General features: G+C 38.1%; 5 protein-coding genes across 5 annotated transcripts; 2 read left to right on the top strand and 3 right to left on the bottom strand.

Moving 5' to 3' along the window:
- Nucleotides 1–101: 101 nt before the first annotated feature.
- On the bottom strand, nt 102–5,763 carry LOC106372365 (exocyst complex component SEC10b). The gene is made up of 25 exons (XM_048742379.1): nt 5,574–5,763; nt 5,257–5,343; nt 4,927–5,181; nt 4,775–4,849; nt 4,603–4,704; nt 4,479–4,529; nt 4,289–4,394; nt 4,010–4,123; nt 3,818–3,909; nt 3,441–3,609; nt 3,273–3,349; nt 3,089–3,187; nt 2,911–3,001; nt 2,733–2,818; nt 2,468–2,641; nt 2,281–2,334; nt 2,083–2,211; nt 1,904–1,996; nt 1,639–1,785; nt 1,424–1,521; nt 1,147–1,231; nt 925–983; nt 632–730; nt 458–541; nt 102–372 (listed from the first exon to the last, which is right to left on the bottom strand). Exons 1-25 carry the CDS (start codon nt 5,670–5,672, stop codon nt 294–296), a joined length of 2,604 nt encoding a protein of 867 aa, XP_048598336.1. The 5' UTR covers nt 5,673–5,763; the 3' UTR covers nt 102–293.
- Nucleotides 5,764–6,233: 470 nt separating this feature from the next.
- LOC106369952 (annexin D8) lies at nt 6,234–7,707 on the top strand. Its single transcript, XM_013810040.3, has 6 exons — nt 6,234–6,308; nt 6,387–6,532; nt 6,619–6,837; nt 6,909–7,121; nt 7,306–7,395; nt 7,501–7,707. Exons 1-6 carry the CDS (start codon nt 6,236–6,238, stop codon nt 7,705–7,707), a joined length of 948 nt encoding a protein of 315 aa, XP_013665494.3. The 5' UTR covers nt 6,234–6,235.
- Nucleotides 7,708–7,805: 98 nt separating this feature from the next.
- Nucleotides 7,806–9,012, bottom strand: LOC106372366 (mitochondrial fission 1 protein B). The gene is made up of 5 exons (XM_013812565.3): nt 8,816–9,012; nt 8,534–8,672; nt 8,314–8,435; nt 8,155–8,218; nt 7,806–8,070 (listed from the first exon to the last, which is right to left on the bottom strand). Exons 1-5 carry the CDS (start codon nt 8,921–8,923, stop codon nt 7,988–7,990), a joined length of 516 nt encoding a protein of 171 aa, XP_013668019.2. The 5' UTR covers nt 8,924–9,012; the 3' UTR covers nt 7,806–7,987.
- A 1,028-nt stretch (nt 9,013–10,040) lies between these two features.
- Nucleotides 10,041–20,103, top strand: LOC106369953 (DDT domain-containing protein PTM-like). Its single transcript, XM_048742376.1, has 10 exons — nt 10,041–11,018; nt 12,338–14,810; nt 14,913–15,419; nt 15,979–16,741; nt 17,071–17,362; nt 17,460–17,587; nt 17,863–18,332; nt 18,548–18,576; nt 18,877–19,467; nt 19,564–20,103. The coding sequence occupies exons 2-10, from the start codon at nt 12,376–12,378 to the stop codon at nt 19,674–19,676; spliced, it is 5,328 nt and encodes a 1,775-aa protein (XP_048598333.1). The 5' UTR covers nt 10,041–11,018; nt 12,338–12,375; the 3' UTR covers nt 19,677–20,103.
- Nucleotides 20,104–20,313: 210 nt separating this feature from the next.
- LOC106372367 (THUMP domain-containing protein 1) lies at nt 20,314–22,393 on the bottom strand. Its single transcript, XM_013812566.3, has 7 exons — nt 22,227–22,393; nt 22,025–22,144; nt 21,391–21,834; nt 21,151–21,290; nt 20,964–21,084; nt 20,735–20,875; nt 20,314–20,632 (listed from the first exon to the last, which is right to left on the bottom strand). Exons 1-7 carry the CDS (start codon nt 22,278–22,280, stop codon nt 20,552–20,554), a joined length of 1,101 nt encoding a protein of 366 aa, XP_013668020.1. The 5' UTR covers nt 22,281–22,393; the 3' UTR covers nt 20,314–20,551.
- Between the last annotated feature and the right edge of the window lie 42 nt (nt 22,394–22,435).

Genomic DNA, 22,435 nt, shown 5'->3' with positions numbered 1-22,435 from the left:
TGGAGTTTATCATGCGACCAGGCCGTTATGTCACTCATTATGAATATTTTGAAAAAGTGAAAACAAATCATGTAGGGGACGAGAATCGAACTCCACCACACAACTTAAAGCTATGCAAACCATTACCAACTCTTGAACATAACAAGGCAGTGACTGGTGCACGTGTTTGATGCAATCATAATAAAAAGATTCAGAATGAAAGGAGGACAGACAGAGAGTGTAAGGAAAATGATGAATAAAGTATATACATAAAGATATCTCTGGCAGTTTACTTAAAAGCATGGGCATGATCATCAGCTCAAGCTTGGCCACAACGAGCTCAGTCTTGTTGCAAGCTTTGCACTCTTATAGTCTTCCCGCAGTTGAATAAACCTGTCAACACATATAATGATAATCAACAAACATCCCTTTGTCTACTCCTCTCATTTACAAATTTTCAAGTTATCTTTCTCTTTACCTTTGCGCGTCTTTGCGAATGCTTGGACTACCCTCGAACAAAGTCGACAGACTTTCTGGAGCAACGATGAATACGTTCGCCATTCTACACTCACACAAATAGCAGAAGTTGTTACAATAACTATTAAATAAAATAAGAATCAATAGCATGATCAGGGGTCAAGAATGTTATTACATTCCCAGAAGCTCAAATTTCTCTTCCACAGATGGAACACTGAATCTCTTAACAAAGTCTCCATACTCGTTTATGTCACGCTTCAGCCGCAGTCCTCCACTATTAAAACCACAAAACAGAACCAAAGTTTATTCACACAGACCATTGATTTTATACCAAGAGGCACGACTACATAAAACAACACTGCATTCATATCAGAACAGAGTAGAAAATCAGAGGCATGGTTCTCTGTTGGTTATTTTAAGGGTCCTAAATTCTTTTTTCTTACGCATCTGTAGAGCAGGAGTTTATACCTGGGATTGAAGGTGAATTTCTGCCAGTGAGTTAGCAGTAGTTTGTCTAACCTATTCCCCTGAAAATAACAAATAAAATTCACTTGAAAATCCTCACCCTTCTTTATAATAAAGATAAAGATATCAGTCATATGAGATCAGAAAACAATTTATCCTCTCTTTCTTGACATCAAACGGCAATTTACCCTTTTAACTATTAATTTTTGATGATTAAAATCATACCAGTTCAGTGAGGAAGGCTTGCTTATTAAGACCTTCCAAGGCAGTGAAGGCTGACTCAAGTACCCGGGAGAGATAAGCCACGACTCTGAACAAGAGAGTGGAGTTAGAGATTAAAGTAACATGTTCATTAGAAAAGATATTAAAGAAGAGCAAGTGTTGAGAGATGTCATAGTAGATTGTTCCAGCAAAGAAATTACACTAGGAACAAGACACTTTCACATAAAAAAAACGAAGTATTCTATGACCATTAGAAAGGTAGATTTTGAGATCGACCAACCTTATGCAGGCATTTGTTGGGCGGTGATCGGGAGCAATTCCATCATCAGGTGATCTATAATCGGTAGCCATCTGCTCAGCTGAAAGCAGTCTTTCAACCTGGAAAAAGGCCATGTCAGAGTTTTTAATAGAAATGCAAGTTTAAGCATGACTCTTAGATCTGTTCCCCATTGATCCTCAAGGATATGTTTATATCTTCCACAAAAAGCAACTAACCTCAGCCATCACAGTTTCAATGCACTGTTGGAGTCCTTTATAAGCAGCAGTCTCTGCTTTTGACAGAGCAGTCGACATTTCTTCACATGAAGCAGCATGTGCGCCATCCACTGGTAGGAGAAGCCGAGAAATAGAATTTGCAAAATACTGGAAAAAATTTGTAAGATTAATAGGGGCCAAAGTTTAGAATTTCAATTGTTGAGTATTTGGATGGTTGAAGCAGAAGCCTTCTAATTGAAACAAACTAATAGCCATAAAAACATGCCTGCTGAACTATAGCAACACTGCTACCACAACGTTGCACAGCAACCATAAAGGCTTTGAAGCTACTTTCACCAGCAGCAGCAGCAGCTTCTGCCTGAAAAATAATCAAAGGTGTTATAAATAGACTCTACCTAACAATTGGAGTAATGAACACTTGAAATAGTAAAGTGAAGTAATTACAGCAGAGGCAGCTGCAGCAGCCACTCTTCTGCTAACACTTGTGCCCAAAACAAATCTCTCCCTCAATGATGCTGCTTCAGACAGGCCATCCCTTGCTCGTTCAAGTCCCTCAGTTATGTATAAGCTTACCTGCAAGAACTCATCATTGCATTAGCACAATGAATATGAACGATTCTAGAATCTTATTAAGCAGCATACCTGGTCTAGCAGGCAAGTGAATATGGCCTTAACATTGGCTGCGAGTGTGGCTGGCTGCACAAAGAAATAAATATATTGATCAAATATACAAATCTCAGATGGCACATAAGTTACTGTCAGATATTATGCCAAAAGCTTATTTCTTTGTCAATATCCTAATTATTCTAATAAATGGAAGTTCGGTAACCTGAGATGAAAACAGTGTGCATCTGGTTATTGCTTCTTCACTCCATCTAACAAACTCCGTCACAACGGTGACTGATATCTGCTGCTGAGAAGATGATATTGAAGCACCCTTAGAGCGTCCTATTGTACCAGATGATTCCGAGACTTGTTGACTCTCAGCACGTAACTCTTCCATCTGTAGATAAACGCACATATCTAAGCACTTCAGACTAATGAACAAAATAAAAACTAACTTTAATGAGGAAATGAAAAAGGTCTTAGTAAACCTTTGCTTGGTATAGTTGTTTTAAGGAGGCCTGCTCGTGCTCAGGGTATTCATCCTTGTGCGAGGAAAACAAGGACTCTGTCAAATCTGCACGGTAAAAACAAAAACAGTTAGCACCGACGAAAATTTATGCATGAAACTTCTATCACTCAAGAATAACAAGAGACACAAGAAATGACCTTCAACATCCAGGTCACCGCATCCAACAGCTCGGAGGTCTTTAGCAAGTTCTTGGGTTCTCTCATATGCAACCGCTAACATTCTAAGGTACTAAAGACAAAAATCAAGAGTTAACTTTCGTATCCCATCTATACTAGGCAGATGGACAAGAACAAAGAAAAGGAGGTATCTACACACTAGTAATAGTCCGCCTTCTTGCACAGGTGGTGGACTCATAAGAGAGGGCTTCACCAAAATTTTGTCCAGAATGCCTGTAACACGCTGCTCGAGAACTCTCTGCATAAAATAATAACAAGAGTTGGTATAGCTTACCAATATGCCAGGGTCACGCTACAGTGTCCAAACTATTTGTGCCCGTTACCTGAACTAAGATCGCCATAACTTCATTTGGAGCGGGGAAAACAGCTGTAATGGTTGCTGCTTCTTTGCGTACAGTGTCTACAGATGAGAAGTAACAAGAAAATGAATCAGCATAGAGATAGAAGAATGCTTCAAGTATTGCATCCAGATCAATGACAGTCCTTCATACCTGTAATTTCTTTGTATAAAGAAGAAAGTCCACGGGCAACATTGCTAGGACTAGGCTGAGAACCGTGGTCACCAAGCACCAACCTAATGTCTGAATTCATGACTTCCACATCAATAAACATTGGACGTGTTGCCACATAATGTTGCATAGCACTCGTGCCCCTGTTGAACTGAAAATCAAGAAAAAAAAACTGAACATCAAGATGCATATACAAGAGTAGAACTCGATATCCATTCCTTGTTTGACATCCTTATCTAGAATTAACCAGTATGTAACCACTAGCTACGTAAGAAAGGCCTTCGTTTTGGAATCTAGAATAAAAGAACAGGTTTTCCAACTGAATTGTAAAGGTGCATGCTTCAGAATAAAGTATTCACCTGTGACAAAATCTTAGCACATTCTGACATGGAGGATAGATCTCTCCGCTGTGATGCAGCATCAAAACGAGATAAAAGCCTGTTCTCCAATTCTAAAAAAAATTGTATTCAAATGTCACAAAGGTTGAATTTGAAAATACACTACTATTCTTCAGTGAATATACAGAAAGCAAAGCATAATAAATAGTTTACCATTACAGTAATCCTGAAGATTAGCAACTGCAACTTCAAGTCCTCGGCCAGGGGTTGCATTTCCTGCAGCTGTAGTCGCACCTTGTCTTCCAATGTCTTCTTCAGCAAAGGATCCTGATATTGACAAGGAGAGCGTCGAAATCAGTTACAGCCTAATTTAACTGGAAGCAAGAGTGTTAAGGTTTAGCTATCACATCACAGATAAAGAAAACTTTCCGCAAATAATAGATAAAAGATAAAATCTAGACACATTGTAAGTATATAGCTATCATATCATACGTAATTTCTGAGCGATGGAAGCAGCCTCAGCTACGCGACTATCATCAGAAAACAAAGCGGAAAGCTCCATAAGATCCCCTGGGCTGCCGTTGAACTCCATCAGGTACTGTATTTATTCAAAAAGGAGAGTTATTTTACGCATTCATCTAAATATCATCCGACAATCATTCCAACATAGATGTGGTCTTACCTTTATCAGCTCTATGGTCTGGCTAGCAGTTTCCCGCTGAGCATCTGCACTCTGACAATGGAAGTACGGGTCAATACTGGATAGATCAACAAATAGTTGGGCGTATACAGGACAAAATCTAAACCTGCAAATGATCTCCTATTTTGGCTGCGGTCTGTCCAACACTAGAGATCCGACCGTCCAGCCTTGCAAAGCTCTCAAACAGACCATCCACACCTTTCTCTATCTAAAAGGAGACCCCAATATGTCAAACTGAAGAAAATCTAATGAAAGAAGAAGTGTTTGTTCTGCCGAACCTCAGTTAGTGTCTTCCGGTGTTTGGCATCTTGGGTTGAAACTTCTTTCTTTAGTGTGTTGAGTCTTCCGTCAACCTTCAAAAACATATAACGATTACACATCTTACCAGAAGAAAGACACAAAGGACTGTATCCGATGCAGACACACTCACCTGCTTTCTTAGATCAATCAACTCCTTGCAAGCATCTTTAAACAGAGACAAGAGACCATCTACTTCAGGGAAGAAAGGAGCAGAAGAAGACATCTGAGACAACCTGGATGCATCAGCGTGGCCACGTAAATGCCCATTTGCGAAACCATCAATGTTGCCGCCGTGGCCATCACCGGAATCAGCTTCTTCTTCCAGGAAAGACGGCAAGAGATCGTTCACCAGGTTCCCAAATAACGCATCGAATGAGAAATCACCCTGCCAGTGACCAAAAACAAATCAGAAACTCCTAATGATTCAAAACATAAGCAAGGCACAAGGTGAAACCTTTACCTTGAAGTCCTCAATGTCAAGTATCAGAGGATTAGAGTTAACAGAGGATGATCTGGAACCTCTTGCTCCTCTCATTCCTTCTGTCATCTGATGAAAATTTAACAAACAAAAAAAACAAAATTCCTAAAATGAAAACCTTAAGTCTGATAGATCATATGAACCAATTCAATTAGCGAAATGCGTCTGATTCTGGATTTTTTTTCAATCAAAACGACTGTACAATAAATACATCCGCTGATTTTTCTCAGCTAAATGTTGCAAATTCAGACTCTAAGGTAACAATACGGAGTAGAAAAAGTAGATACAGAGCATATTACCGGCGGTGAGCAGCGAGATCTAGACGGCGGAGACCGGTTACTGTGTGCTATGGCGAAGTAAAGTTGGAGATTTGTTGGTTTCGCATCTCCGACCTCCATTATGAGCTGTTAATTTATTATTTTGTACCAATTTTTTTGTTAAACCGGCCGGTTTAAGTTTCTGTTTCAGGTTTAGATTGTTTTTGTTTTTTTGGTCTAACAGATTAGATTGTTTGTTATGAAGATTTCGGTCGCGCCAGATTTTGCATAAGATGGTTTGCCTTGCGAATATACACATGAGTGAGAGTGTGCACTTGTATAGATTCATCTCTGATATTTTGGAGAATATGGTTTTAGAGTAGACACAAGAGTTACCATAGGTTTGTATGATTCACTTGCTTTACTACACACTTGGAAGGAAGGTATTGAAAACACATGTTACACAGGCGAGTACTAATCTAACTGGGATGTAAATGTAGTAACCTTCGCCTTCGAAAAATAACGGCGAAGGCATACATAAACGGGGGGCATTTAAAGAAGAAAAGAGTTTCAAATTTACATATTAATGAGGATTTTGAAGTTTTTTTTATGAGCTAATAGCATTGTCACCTCAGTAACAACTCTTATATAAAGAAGCTCAAAGTGCAATGGAAGCAATATCGAAAATACGTAGAAGAAAAAGAATGGCCACCATTGTTTCTCCTCCACATTTCTCCCCTGTTGAAGATGCTGAAAACATCAAGAAGGCTTGCCAAGGTTCTACTCTTTCTTCTTTTAGACTAGTGACTCATTCAAGTTTCGGTTATTACCCCCCTTTTCTTTCTTGGGTTTCAGGATTTGGAACCGATGAAAAGGCCATCATCTCGATCCTTGGACACCGGAACTTGTTCCAGAGGAAACTCATAAGACAAGCTTACCAGGAGATATACCATGAGGATCTCATTCACCAGCTCAAATCTGAGCTCTCTGGCGACTTTGAGGTCTAAGATTTTATCCACATGCTATGCTCTGTTTCTATTAATTCACAAAAACGTGATTCTCATGGAGAAATATTTGGTACCTGCAGAAAGCTATATGTTTGTGGGTTTTGGATCCTCCAGAGAGAGATGCTCTCTTGGCCAACTTGGCTCTTCAAAAGCCTGTTCCTGACTGCAAGGTCCTCGTCGAGATTGCTTGCATGAGATCCCCTGAAGATCTATTAGCTACCAGGCGTGCTTACCGTTGCCTCTACAAGCGTTCTCTCGAGGAAGACTTGGCCTCCCGTACTACCGGCCACATCAGGAAGGTGAGTAATTTTTTAACTTCCAAAATTTTCTCTTCTTGTTTTAACTGAGCGCTTGGGCTGGTTTCATATAGCTCTTGGTTGCAACGGTGTCTGCTTATAAGTATGATGGGGACGAAATTGATGAGACTCTGGCGCATTCAGAGGCTGCGATTCTTCATGATGAAATCGTCGGTAAGGCTGTTTATCACGAAGAAACGATTAGGGTGATAAGTACAAGGAGCAGCGTGCAGCTCTGCGCAATCTTCAACCGCTACAAGGATATCTATGGAAGATCGATCACTAAGGTAAACCAAAAAACATGGACATCAAGTTATGTTATAATTGATGATTAAACTGTGACAAAACAATCAACGAGAAACGTTAAGACAACAAAGAAACGACTTTTAAAATCAATTTGAGGAAACAGAGCAACTCATACCAGTTTTTCTTTATGACAACACCCGTAATGAAACGTTTGATGATTCCCAGGATATCCTCAGCCACCCTACAAATGAGTACCTGAGTGCACTGCGTGCAGCAATCAGGTGCACCAAAAACCCTAACCGGTACTACGCAAAGGTAAAGATACAACAATGGTATAGCAAATGTTACACATGGTCTATAATATTTTCCTAATACGAATAAATGCTATTCATATATACTGTATTTTTTAAAATCTCTTAGGTTTTGCGCAATGCAATCAACACAGCAGGGACTGATGAAGATGCTCTGACCCGTGTGATTGTCACACGAGCAGAGAAGGACCTGAAGAATATCACTGAGCTGTATCACAAGAGGAACAATGAGAGCCTCGATCAAGCCATAGCAAAAGAGACATCAAGGGACTACAAGGCTTTTCTTCTAGCCTTGCTAGGACACGGAGGAATCTAGAGTTCACCCTCAAAATCAAAACCTGACAAGAGTAGCATTTCTTTCTAATTTCTGCTTAAGTACTAATAAAAGTATCTGTTTGATGATGCTTCGTCAACTCAGTAATACTGTTTAGCTATTCACAATAAGATTGGAATTACAACTTATTTGTTTTCCATAAATAAAAACATTCTTCCAAGCCAAGCCCTTTAATAAATACATTCTTCCAAGCTCACAAAAGAAACTAAACAAACTCACTGAAGATCAGGGAAACATGCACATGTACGGGTTTCTTTCCTTCTCAGCCTCTGCGTACCAATGCTGCAGCAATACCAGCAACAATCCCAACAGCAGTAACAGCGATTCCAACGCCAATAACACCATCTGCTTACACAAATTGAAATTAAATCAAGAGAAAATAAATAAATGAAGAAGAGAAACGGCTTTAAGTACCATCATACGGTTTACCTTTCACAATACGGTCCTCTATAGCCGTTTTTAGCGTCTGAGCCTGTCTCCACTCTGGTTCCACCTAAAACCAGAGAAAGAAAAAAAGAGCCTATTGATGAAAACATCAGCAACAATAAGATATTATGGACTAATCCATGGATAAGAGATGATCAAAACCTCCAAACACCGTTCTATACTCTCCCTGCTTCTTGAAAAGTCACTGCTTCGATAGTATCCAATAGCAAGGAGATATAGCTTTTCCCTTAGTGTCATTGGACTTGTATCACTAACCACCGAACCTGCAAACCAAAGCAGAAACACATTGCTGACGTGGATCATATCATCCACCTTCACAAGAACCGTAGACTCAGTTTACATATTAGCTTATTATATATACCTTCAAGCATTGCTATCCCACGCTGTATATCAGCAGGCATCTTCGAATGAACAAGAGCCCATGATAATCGCATGATGGATTCTTTCTTAAACCCTTCGTCTTGGCCTTTCTGAGCTTCCGCAAGCTCTTTCTCACATCCCTGATAATGAATTTTAAAAAACGCCATCCGAAGAAGATGAAAGAGGTAATCGACAAAGCAACTGGAGAATCGTGTGATCTAGATGTTCCTATGCGGACGATTTGAGTAACAACGGAGGCGATTAGATTAATGGTAAAAGTTACCGATATGATGTCGGTGTCGCACAAGGGGAACTCATCGGAGGAGCCGGAAGCAACGCCGGAGAAGAAGGTAGAGACGGAATCGAAAACCTTTCCTATCGTCGCCTCCATTTCGTGTAAGAGTTTTTGAGTTTTTTCTTTTCTCTTGTGACGTAATTAGAAGACTTGACCTTTTTTTTTTGAAACACTTTTTTTGAAACACAATTAGAAGTAGGTCTGGACGTTTTTAACTCAATCTGAAGTACCGATCTTAACCTAAATCCGAAAAATTGACACCAATTCCGAACTGTTTTACAAAAATATCCGAATGGAACTTATGAGCTTACTACTTTGGACTTTGGTTATAACCCGAACCGAACCGAAACCCAAATTAGGATCCGAAGATATCCGAAATTAGTTAAATATGTTAATGTTTTTATATATATTAAGGTGATTTAAATATTTTAGAGTATTCAAATTTTTTTTTGTAGTTTGTTTAATTTTTTATTTTGAATACTTTTTACTTAATTTAGATACTTTAACTAATTTTTAATTAGATTTGCAAATAATTTATATATGTTGGAATATTTTTGGTCAATTTTCGAGGTTTTTAAAAATATTTTTTTGTACGATTTTAAACATTGGTTAAATCCGGTTCGAACCGAATCCGGTAGGAACCGAACCGAATCCGATCCGATAATTAGTAAAAACCGAATGATACGTATGAGCATAATACCGAAAATCCGAATCACCCGAACGCCCAGGCCGATTAGAAGACTTGACCAGAAATGAAAGTACGTCGATTATCTATCTGTTTGGATTTGTTAAACCGGCTTAAAATCTTAAATTGGCTCTTTAGTTTTTAGTGTTTACACCACCTATATTGAGATGCATGCCCGACCCAAAATATATATAGGCCCTCTGGAGAATCAAAATATTTAGGACTTTTTTTTGCTATACAAATAAAAAATTTAGGGCTTTAAGTAATGATATAATTAAGATAGATCTATATATAGCAACAGCATATACTAACTGAATATCTAATATACAATGTTTGATGACAAAAAAAATCTAATATACAGTGTTTAGTTTAACAATTTGATAGTTTGTTTTTAATAATATCTGCCATTTTTTCAATTTCATATAATTTTTCTTGTTTATTGATTGATTGATTTATATAAATTACGAGAGTAGTAAAAATATTAAGAATAATCATAAAATACTTTTTTTTTACAAAATTAAACTATATATACTAACCTCAATATTTCATTATGATTGTGATTTTTAGAAAAACTAGTGTAATATATAAAATATCAACTTCTAATAATTTATCCTTTCTCAAAAAAACTTATAATAATTTATTTTATCGAATAACACATTAATATAACACTGTAATATTATATATATAGAGACAAAAATTAAAATTCCAGTGCTATAGTTTATCCAAAATTTTAGTAAAAATTAACAATTATAAAATTTTAACAATTATAAAAGATAAAACATATAGTTTATATAACCACTCATATAATGTCTAAATAAAACAAATATAAGTAAGATAACATTACATTATTTCATACTTAACAAAAAGTTTATATTGTTTATTGCTGATGACAAGATCCAAATATATTCTGTTGGATGCCTAAATTTAAAACTTTTGAGTTTTAGCTATAAATATATTTTTACTAAAATGAAAGATTCATAACTCGGACCATGTCTAATGAAACATTAATGTTACTCTTAACAATTATATCACAGAATACCGACTCCTAAATATATCAAATAATTTACGCTTATAGTATGGGCTTTACCATCTTTATTCCAATGTCGGTCTTACATAATCTAACAAATAAATTATATGGTCGACATGTCTATCTAAATCAAAAATAAGTAATCTATCAAAAAATCGAATCTCAGTAACCTATCATTTTAAGCCAGCGCATATATTCTACACGGAGAAATTAGGAATATAATCTATAGAAAAAAGGAAGTTATAGATTTGTTTTTGAATTAACATATCCCAGACGTGGCAGAAAATTAGTGATTAATAAGAAGATAATCATGTGTACAAGATAACGTTGCAAGGTTATATAACCACTCATATCGTGTGAAGAAAACATTCAAAGTTTAAAATAACATAAATATTTTGTACTTTAAAAGAGATTTTGTTCCGTGTTCATTGCCGGCCTGAGATCTAGCATCTGATATTCGACATCTGACATCCGACATTGTAAGAATATAAATCTTTTCTTCTTTTGTCGATCTGGTTTTTAAACGTTTTGTTTCTTAGATCTTTGTTAATGGTGTTGGTTTCTGAGTTTAATTTAATTAACAATTACTTTTTCTTGATTTTGTTGTACGTAGAACTATGAATTGACTCGGAAAGTTGGTAATGATTTATTATTCTTTTTTTTTATTTGATAATTTTTTGTTCTTTTTATTTTGTAATTTATTGTTGATAATTTTCATAACTAAAAGTGAATTAAACTATTTTATTTGTTGTTCATATATTATCGACAATATATTTAAATTATCTCAGCGTTGACACATAAAAATTTTAAACTCTAAAGCATTATATATGTAAAACACACAAATGTAAAAAGCATAGTAGAAAGTAAAATATATATCTATGTAGATAGCTAATTAGCTGTATATGAGACATGACAAATGAATTTGTGTTCTAAATATTTTCTTTTTGAAGGAAACAACATAGCATACAAATAAATAAATAAATATATTGTATACACATATTAACTTAATATCTAATACAATATATTACTTATTCCAGTTTAAATTTTGATAGTTTTTTAATACTCAATAAATTTATAGTTGCATATAATTTTACTTTTAGTTATATATGTATTTGTAAACTACAAATAAATAAATCAATAAATAATATATAATTAATGTTTGAGACCAAACCCAAATATGTCATCTATAAAAATGTCAAATTTTAATAATATATATTTTCAAACCAAGACATCATAATTCTATGTTTAAAAAAAAATACAGTATGATAATTATGATAGATTATTATTGATAATAAAATAAATATATTTTTGATCAATCTAAATATATTTTAAGAGAATTATTTTGTTAGTGACTTTAATTTAATTGATGGCTAGATCATGATGATTCACTATTTTTTTTTTGACAATTTGCTATTAAATGATTTATGATTAAAAATACATATGATTTATATTTGTTTGCTGTTCATATATGTTGTGGACTACATATGAAAAGTGCAAACCATGTTTATATATAACTCTATAAACATGACTCATGTAAAATAATAATCTAGAAGAAAGTTAGAGAAGCTATATATATATATCGCTAATTTATAAAATGTATCACACTTAGACCAGAAAAAGTTTGAGGAGTGTGGGAGGGAGAGAGATGGCCTTCTCTGGCCTTCTTCCCCGAAGAGTAGAGATAAAAAACTCTCTCCCTCTCTCTCTCCTGCAACTTGTAATCGTTTATAGGAAGATAATCCGTTTTCGCAATTCCAAACTTTGGCTAATGGCTTCTCTCTGCTTCGTTGGTTCACAGGTTCGCTCGTTTCGTTTAGCTAAAGCGAGCTCACAGCAATGGAGATGGTGGGAAAAGTCGTTAGGAAGGAGATCGACGGGGTCGGGTTCTGCTTCGGTACGGTGCAATCCTACGATCCTTCTGGATTTTACGTGATCGTGTACGAGAATGGCGTTACGGAGACTTCGAGTTTGACCGAGTTTGCTGCTCTCGTGGTGGGAGAAGACCAATTCGAGGAAGCGCAAACGCCGGTTCAAGTGAATCTTCCTAAGAAGATCAGGAAGCGGCCTCCGGATAATATCAACCGATACAATGATATGTTGCCGAACGAGGTCAATGTGATGAGGGATGTCGATTTGAACGAAGAGATTCCGGAGGAGGATGCTGGGGTTGGTGATGGCGGTTTGAGAGGGAATCTTGATTTGAATCGTGCACCTGTGGAGGCTCTAGATTTGGATTTGAATACGGCTGTGCCGGAAGCTGATGAAGGTTTGGGTTATGAGGAGAATCCTAGTAACAAAAGGAGGAGATTGATTGATCTGAACGTGGATGCGAGCTGTGATTTGGAGGATGCTGAGGTCCGTGATTTGAATGCTGACGAGAGGGAGGGATGGTTTGATTTGAACATGGAGAACAGCGATGGTGACGTACTCGTTCAGATGAATGGAGATGGCGAAGTTCAAGAAACCAACGTGCAGGTTGAAAACGGTGTCCAGGATAATCTTGAGACTGGAGGATTTGAAGAAGTCCATGTTGCTGAAGTCTCCAGCGGTCAGATATTGGAGGAGATACGGGAGGAGAACATTGTTTTAGTGCAAGATCTCAATGCTCCTGATGCTAATGGAGCTGAGGGGGATCATGATCTTCCTGAGCATAACAGTGCTTCACTGCTAGATCTCAATGCTTCTGATGCTAATGAAGCTGAAGGGGATTATGATCTTCCTGAGCCTAACAGTGTTTCACTGCAAGATCTCAATGCTCCTTATGCTAATGGACTTGAGGGGAATCATGATCTTCCTGAGCGTAACAATGTTTCACCGCAAGATCTCAACGCTCCTGATGCTAATGGGGCTGAGGTTCTTCCTGAGCATAACAGTGCTTCACTGCCAGATCTTAATGCCCTTGATGCTAATGGAGTTGAGGGGGATCATGATCTTCTTGAGCGTAACAGTAACAGTGTTTCACCGCAAGATCTCAACGTTCATGATGCTAATGGGGTTGAGGGGGATCATGTTCTTCCTGAGCATAACAGTGCTTTACTGCCAGATCTCAATGCTTCTGATGCTAATGGAGCTGAGGGGGATCATCATCTTCCTGAGCGTAACAATGTTTCACTGCCAGATCTCAACGCTCCTGATGCTAATGGAGCTGAGGGAGATCATCATCTTCCTGAGCGTAACAGTGTTTCACCGCAAGATCTCAACGCTCCTGATGCTAATGGAGCTGAGGGGGATCATCATCTTCCTGAGCGTAACATTGTTTCACTGCAAGATCTCAATGCTTCTGATGCTTATGGAGCTGAGGGGGATCATCATCTTCCTGAGCGTAGCATTGCTTCACTGCCAGATCTCAACGCTCATGATGCTAATGGAGCTGAGGGGGATCATCATCTTCCTAAGCATAACAATGCTTCACTGCCAGATCTCAATGTTTATGATGCTAATGGAGCTGAGGGAGATCATCATCTTCCTGAGCATAACAGTGCGTCACTACCAGATCTCAACGCTCATGATGCTAATGGGGGTCATCATCTTCCTGAACGTAACATTGTTTCACTGCAAGATCTCAATGCTCCTGATGCTAATGGAGCTGAGGGGGATCATCATCTTCCTGAGCCTAACAGTGCTTCACTGCCAGATCTCAACGCTCCTGATGCTAATGGAGCTGAAGGGAATCATGTTCTTCCTGAACATAACAGTGGTTCACTGCAAGATCTCAATGTTCCTAATGCTAATGGAGCTGAGGGGGATCATGTTCTTCCTGATCATAACAGTGTTTCACCACAAGATTTCAACGCTCCTGATGCTAATGGTGCTGAGGGGGAGCATCATCTTCCTGGCTATGTTGCTAACTCTGTTGATAAGTCTCTCTCTGATAAGGATCATGATCTTCCTGTCAGTAGCACTGTTACAGCTTGCTTGGCTGATGAAGTATCGCCTGCTCTGTCAGTTAATTGTGTGACAGCCGAGAAAAATTGGATCGTTGAGAGGATCTCTTTGCTTCCGCCAAAGCCACAGTTACCTCCATCCTCGCCTAATTTGAATTTGGATGGTCTTCCCATTCCTTATGTCTTTGCTACTTACACTTTTCTGCGATCCTTCAGTACCGTGCTGTTTTTGAGTCCCTTTGAGTTGAAGGATTTTGTGGAAGCGCTGAGGTGCACGTCTCCTAGTCTACTGTTTGACAGCATTCATGTTTCCCTCTTGCAAATACTAAGAAAAGATTTGGAAAAACTCGCTGGTGAAGATGACCAGTCTGCGACTCTTTGCCTGAGGTATGCTTATTATTTTGGTCTTGTAGTTTTATTGCTGTTTAATGGACATGAAGCTTCTCTTGTTTTGGTGCTCATGCTTTGCTTTTCGTGTATTAAATGCAGGAGTCTTGATTGGGACATGTTGGATGTGGTTAATTATCCCCTTTATGTAGTCGAGTACCTGCTATTTTCTGGTTCTAAGCACGGCCATGGAGTGGATCTAGCTCGGTTTAACTTTTTAAGAAATGAATACTTCAGACTGCCCATGACTCTGAAAACTGAGATACTTACCTGTTTGTGTGGTGATATGATGGATGCTGAAGTTGTGATATCAGAGCTTAATAAAAGATCTGCTGATGGTTCCTCTGACAGGAACGGTGGTGAAGACTGTTTTATTTGTAAAATGGATGGTAAGTTAGTGTGCTGTGATGGTTGTCCAGCTGCCTATCATTCTAAGTGTATTGGTGTTGCCTTGGACCTTTTGCCTGAGGGTGTCTGGTACTGCCCTGAATGTTCATTTGACCGGCGTGTGCCAGGATTGAAGCCTGCAAAGCAAATTCGAGGATCACAGCTTATAGAGATTGATCCCCATGGCCGAAAGTACTACAGCAGTTGTGGCTACTTATTGGTGTAAGTTACTTTCTTTGTTCTTGTCTTATAAGGGGATAATGCATGATCTCAATGGGATCAATTTTGTGGATTCCTCATAATAGTTTTTTTTCTTAGTAGTATATAATTTTGTAAGGAATAGCATTTTTTGTTGTCTCACCTCAGTTGTACAACTTTATGATGATGTCTGGCAAAAACCTTAGACGCATACTGATCATATGCCATTGTTCGTGGGTGAAGGTTTTAGCTTTGAAAACGTTACCCCTATTTTAGCTAGCTGGAAGATTAACTTAAACTATGCAGGATGAACCAAAATACATATAAAACATTAAAACTAGGTGTCGTTCATGTAATTTTCCAGTAAGTTGAATTGCATGTTTAGACATGTGAATAGCCTCTTTTGCTTTTTGTTTAGATGCAATCGTTGACCCTTAGTCTTGATAACATTTTTTACCCGCAATGTATGCTGATGTGGAATTTTTCTTATCATCTACCTCTATGAACTTCTTTCATATGCTGATTTTAGGAGTTACGATATCTGTTCATAGGTTTGCTGATGTTTTCCACCATGAATTTGCAGGATCGATAGCGACGGTTCAGGCTCAGCGAACTACTACCATGCAAATGATGTGATGCTTGTGCTGGAGCAGCTCAAGTCATGCGGTATTTTCTATGTTGACGTAACAACTGCAATTAAAAAGCACTGGAACATCCCTGTTACCGAACCAGATATCCTTAATATGAGTTCTGAAGGATCTGCCGAAACTGCAAACAATGGTTTGGATGTCATGGAAGAGACAAATATGATGAACACAAGGGAAGAAGTTAGACCTAATGCGCAGAGTGAATCGGGCTACAGAAACCAGTACTTATTTGCTCAGTTGACTACAGCAATTTCTGAAGAGATGGCACGTAACTCACCTGACCGTGCTAATGATATGAGATCTGATGAAGAGATAGCGTCGACCCAGCTGAAGACTGTATTGATGAAAGCCAACAAATTTCAGTGGCGAAGCATCCAAGGCCTCTACCTAGATGCATGGAAAGAAAAATGTGGATGGTGTCATTCTTGCAAGTTTGGGGATGCCAGGAGGGAGAAAATTTGTTTTTTTAATATGAGTCTCGGGGCTTTACGGGGTCCTTCGGAAAGTGAGATTGCTAACAGTCAACCCACTGATAACAAAAGTCATCTTATGGCTATCATATCGCAGTTATTATCCATGGAAAGTCGATTGCAAGGTCTTTTGGTTGGTCCATGGTTGAATCCACAGCACTCCAGTATTTGGCGTGAAAACATTCTGAAAGCATCAAGCATATACAGCTTGAGACATTCATTGGTTGAAGTAAGTTTTTCCTCCTTCAAAATATTCATTTTGCAATGGCATTTTTTCTAAGTTGAATCTTCATTATGGTCTGCTGCTATTTAAAACGTTAGTTTCGGTTGCTTTCTTCCCATGATCATTACAAAAAGCTTAATCAATTTCTATTCACTTTTATAATGTTGCTAGGGATGTTGAATGTTTTGCTTCTTCTCCATTTGATCAAACTGTCTTCAGAAGTCTTTAAATAGGATTTCATTAGCACTTGATTGTTGTGTAGTACATTATTGATTAATCTACGTGTGAATCAATTTTTCGTTTCCTAATGAAGATTTTGTGAATTACACTTGCAGTTTGAGGCGAATTTGCATCATCTTGTTCTTTCACCTCAGTGGCTAAACCATGTCGATTCTGCCGTAGAAATGGGCTCGTCTAAACATGTTATCATTGCTTCCACACGATCATCGTCAAATACTACCATTGGTAAAAGAAGGGGGACATCGTTGGAGTCTGGGGTTAACCCTACTACTGCAAAGAATAATGGTGGATCGCCCATGTGTTGGTGGAGAGGCGGCCGACTTTCACGGCAGTTATTCAACTGGAAGGTTTTGCCTCGCGCTTTGGTCTCGAATGCTGCTAAACAAGGTTTACTTTTTTCTCTGTTTTGTTCTTCTACTGTCTTTAAATATTTCCCTCACTTCCATTTAGTTGCTTCATTCTTCATGCACTCTTAACTATGCAGGTGGAAGTGTGAATATTCCAGGAATAATGTATCCTACTGAGAATTCAGAGCCCGCTAAGAGAAGCCGACGTGTTGCCTGGGAAGCAGCTGTTGAGTCATCTACGACTTCAGAGCAGCTCGGTGTTCAGGTAATATAAACTTGACTGAATGTAATTCTTGTTTCGTTGGTATAGAAAAGAAATAACAATATTGAAGTTACAAAGGGTGTATTGGTACATCCTAATGAGATCCTTTAAGTATTTTCTACAGATTTATTTATTTGAATTTGTCACTCACATGGTTATTTTACTAGCATTTGCAGTTTTACATCATTTCCTGTACCGTTGTGTCCTATAACTTTGTCTACTTGTAGGATGTTTTTTAGCCTTGGATGATATCCAGCTAACAATTCAATGATTTACAGGTGAGGACACTCCATTCTTACATAAAGTGGGATGATGTTGAGAACAGTCATCTTCTTCTTGCATCGGACAAAGAATCCAAAAAATCTGCCAGGCTGTTCAAAAAAGTGATTGTCCGTGGGAAGTGCATAGAGGAAGAGACTGTTGAGTATCTCCTTGACTTTGGTCAAAAGAGATCTATTTATATTCCGGATGTTGTGTTGAAGAATGGTCGGATGATTGAAGAATCCTCGGGTGAAAGAAGAGAGTACTGGCTGAATGAATCATATGTGCCTTTACATCTGCTGAAAGGATTTGAAGAGAGAGAAGCTGTACGAAAAACTAGTAATCCAGGAGGCTCTTTTAGACACCCTGTGATAGAACAAGTACGGAAAAGGTCCTCAGAGAGGAAAGGATTGTCATACCTATTTGAAAGGGCAGAAAGACTCGAGTCTTCTTTGTGTGAGCAATGTAAGGAACATGTGCCTTTGAGGTATGTTCTTGTCACCACCCTTTTTACCTTCATAATTTTTTGTCTTAATTAGCATAACAATCATATATTGACTACGCTTAAAAATGAATTTTCACTTAGTCTTAATTGCATGACATTCGACCTTCAAAACATATCTTGTAGTTTTTTTTTTTTTTGTCTGTTGAGTAGTGACCTTTCTTAACTGATTTTTTTGGTATGTTTTTCTTCAATGACAGTGATGCTGCGTGCTGCCACATCTGCAAAAGTAAGTCTCTTTTAATGTTTTTTCTGTTATATAGTTTTTAGCTAAGCTTATGTAGGTACTCTAATAAGAACCTAGCTTATATATATCACAAACGGAGCTACACAAAACCTTCTTGAACTGAAAGTGATGTTTAAAATGCATATGAATGAATTAAAAAATTTCAATGAAAAGATGCCCATAGAATTGTAAGTAGTAGTTAACTTAATCCGAACCAAGAGGTGACTTCTAACATGCTCTTTCATAGAAAATATTATTTTAGCCAGAGCTTTTTATTGATATCAGCTATGATAAAAATTTCAGAATCATTTCACAAAGAGCATATCAGGAGAGCGGACGAGGAAGGCATGTACATCTGTCTTCCATGCAAAAGAGCAGAGCTAGCAGAAGAACAACCCATCGTACAGAGAAGAAGCCGCCCCGCAGGGAGTCAACGTAATAAAACTGGAGCTCGGACACAAAAGCGTAAAACGGTCATACCTGCTCGCAACTCACTTCGGCTAAAGGCAGGGAGAATATCCTTTAGGGGTAAGAAACATAAAAAGGTTGCTGCAAGCAAACCACTGCGACGTTCAGGGAGGCAAACGAAGCAGGTTATTCGGCTGCAGGATGAAAGTCAAGTTCCTGGAGGGAGTGAGAAACGGAAGCTGGAAACTGTGGGAGACAGAGGCAGTGCTAAGAAAGCAAGACAAGAAAGGTGCTCGACCTATTGGTTGAATGGACTCCGCTTATCAAGAGAGCCTGGTGATGAACGGATCAATAAGTTCTCGAGAGATGGATTTTCTAAACCTTTGAAGAACTCGGGTGCTGTTCAAGTTCGAGGTGAGTGTCGTTTATGCGGCTCCATGGACTCTGAATCCGGATCAACTCTCATCGCCTGTGAAAATTGTGAAAGTAAACCATTTTCTAACCTTCTTTTTTTTATCATGATTAAAATTAAGCTAGTTTCCTTTTTTCAGAGTCTTGTTTATCTCTTTTTTGCTGTAATAGAATGGTACCATGGAGATGCATGTGGGATTAACGAGACGAATTCAAGTATGGTGATTGAATTCCGGTGCCATATCTGTCGACAGACGCCTTCACCCTCATGTCCACCTATGTAATCTTACTACTTCCCTTGCCCCATCCTAAGCTGTGAGTTTGTTATGATAGAATATTCTTAGGCTGGGGATCAAGCTGGGAGAATTAGGTAGGGGAAGGTGTAACTTGGAGATGTCTATTGCGTAAGTGAATCAAGGGAAAGGAGTAACAGAAGAGGAAACAGTTTGGAGATAGTATGAAGTTAGTTTTGCTTGTTGGGACTGCTAACTTGGATGAGTAGGTACTAAAGTGAAGTGTTTGACTTTAAGAGTTAAGAGTGAACAAATATGAGATTCAAGAACCAGAGATAATTTTTATCATATGATTTCTTTTTCTTTTTCTTTTTTCTTTTTATTATGGAGGAACTTGGTAAACAAGTGAAAGTATGTAATAAAGAATGTTGAATTTATTTTCTATCGAAATACTTTGGTAAATGGTGTTTGTTAGCTTTTTCAAAATTTAATTTTGCAACCTTTCTCTCTTCATCACCAATGCAATTTCATTAACGTACCAATGATCTGCATTTTGGTTCTTCTCGCAACTCTTTTGTCTTATTACTGTGTTTGAGATCATTAGGTAACTGTGGAAGTTCTCGCTCAACTTGATTTTTGTCTTCTTGAAATGGAATTACCAAAGAGCAGATGAGGTAAACAACTCAAATTTAGTTCCTTAAAAATTATAATTTTGTTTGATTCAACAAAATCAAACACATTTTTGATGACAGTCGGAACAACTTCATCAAAGAACAATGTTTACTGATCAGACAATATAGGATCTAAAGACAAACTTCAACCATTTTAAAAAAGTGAAAACTAGGAAACTCTGTGACACTACAAGTAAAAACACAAAGCATCTAAGTCTTTGAGTAAACAAAACATAGCAGAAAATAAAAGTTGCATCACTTGGTTGACGTGAGCTGCCTGAGATTGTACTTTGCCAGCTCCTTGTACTTCTCCACCACCCCAATCAAGCACACCGTCTGTAAATCACAGCACAAAACCCGATGTTGAGTTTATAAACCAACCAACCAGTTTGTTAATGCAAAAACTTAGACATCAACATTGTATCCTTACTCTCTCACCTTAACAATCTCAACCACGATAGACATCTCCGGGTTGTTCAAATCAACTTTGTGAGGGGCAGGAATAGACTTCGCCACCGTGTTTATTATTTTCATCCTATCAAGGCCTGTGTTCGCACGTGCTCCATACAACACAGCAAACTGCAATAACGGTGAAGGAGAGAGGTAATAAGAATTTCAGAAGCTAAGAAGGAATAATACACAAGAGGTTGCTGATAGTATTTATTACTTTCCGGGGGTTATCAGTCTCAACGGGAAAGTACTGTTCTACAAGAGGCTTGATGGCTCTTGAAATCTCTTCCTCTGAAGGATAACACGCCACTTCAATTGGTAAAATTCTTAGGATGAACCTACGCGTCACAAGATCTATTAGCAAAAATCCAACAAAGGCTTAACAGTTTGGTATAGGATCAAACCTTGACATATGTTTTTTGGTTGCAGCAGCAGAAGTCATTGCATGCTGTACAATATCTTTGGGACTTGGGTCACCTTCTCTCCTTTTCATCTGGATGAAGACAATACCGTTGCAACCAGGATCTAACTTCATGAATCGTCTCTGTCAGAATGAAAAAAAGTAATATGGATAATAAGATCCACAAAGAGATAAAAACATACATTGTTATGAGAGTCTCATTGAGGCATAGATAATAGCATACCTTACTCTTGTCACCGAGCTCTTTTAGCTCAGCATCAATCAACTTATCAATGGACTTCTCTGCATTTCCATTTACTTTTGCTGATGCAGTTGCTTCTTCCACACATGGCTTCTTTTTTGGAGGTTCTTCGATAACATCCTTTTGTTTCTCTTCTTCTTCTTCTTGTTTGTCTTTTTCAGTCTCAGTTTCTGCCACTTGTTTGACTTCAGATGAACCTTCGCTTGCTTCTTCTTTCTCATCCACTTGTTTATTACCGCCTTCACTCACTTCTTCCTTATCCCCAACCTCTTTGTTTTCCTCTTCCTTGTCATTATTACCCTCGTCATCTTCCTCTTCATCCTCATCCTCGCTATAGGAAAATGTAACCTTTTTGTTGATTGGGTTCTCGAGCACCCCAGAAGAATTCACTTTCAAGCCAGTCCCATGCATTAGCTCCTCAAAAAACTGTAACATGAAAGAGATTCACAATTAAGAAACACTCAAAAAGGTTTAAAGAGCTACTCAAGCTCAGAAACATGGAAAATAAATCAACTTTATGGACAAAACAGTGAAACCAAACAAAATATGAACAACTAACTAACTAACTAGTGAGAGATTGAATTAATTTAAAAGGAAACAAAGAGAGAAACTTTACGGAATCAATGACGTTAATAGCTTCCTGAGAAGCTTGGTATTCGCGTCCGCCATCGCAGGAGATGAAGAAACCTTGAACCCCTGGCTTCAACGGGTAAGCTCCCTTCTTCTTTGCTGGTCTCTGCAACAACAATCAAGTACAATTAGCTGCAGATTCATAGACAAGACGTAGTGTGGGAACATAAGATAGCGAGAATGAATACATTCTGAAGGAGATAACGCTGCTTTCTCTTCTTGCTCTGGTCACCGGTAGCCATCGTCGGAGACGGAGAAAGAGATACAAAAATCTTTTCCGAGTTTCAGTCGAAACTTCAGAGTGACTAGCAAACATTACTTAGGTCATGCCTGTGTGAGCCTCTTGGGCTTTGAGTCTTGACCCATTAGTAAAACATATTTATTTACGGGCTTCTAT

Source organism: Brassica napus, chromosome A10 (genome assembly GCF_020379485.1).
Source record: "Brassica napus cultivar Da-Ae chromosome A10, Da-Ae, whole genome shotgun sequence".
NCBI classification, from domain to species: domain Eukaryota; kingdom Viridiplantae; phylum Streptophyta; class Magnoliopsida; order Brassicales; family Brassicaceae; genus Brassica; species Brassica napus.
This window is presented reverse-complemented; position numbering and strand designations above follow the sequence as displayed.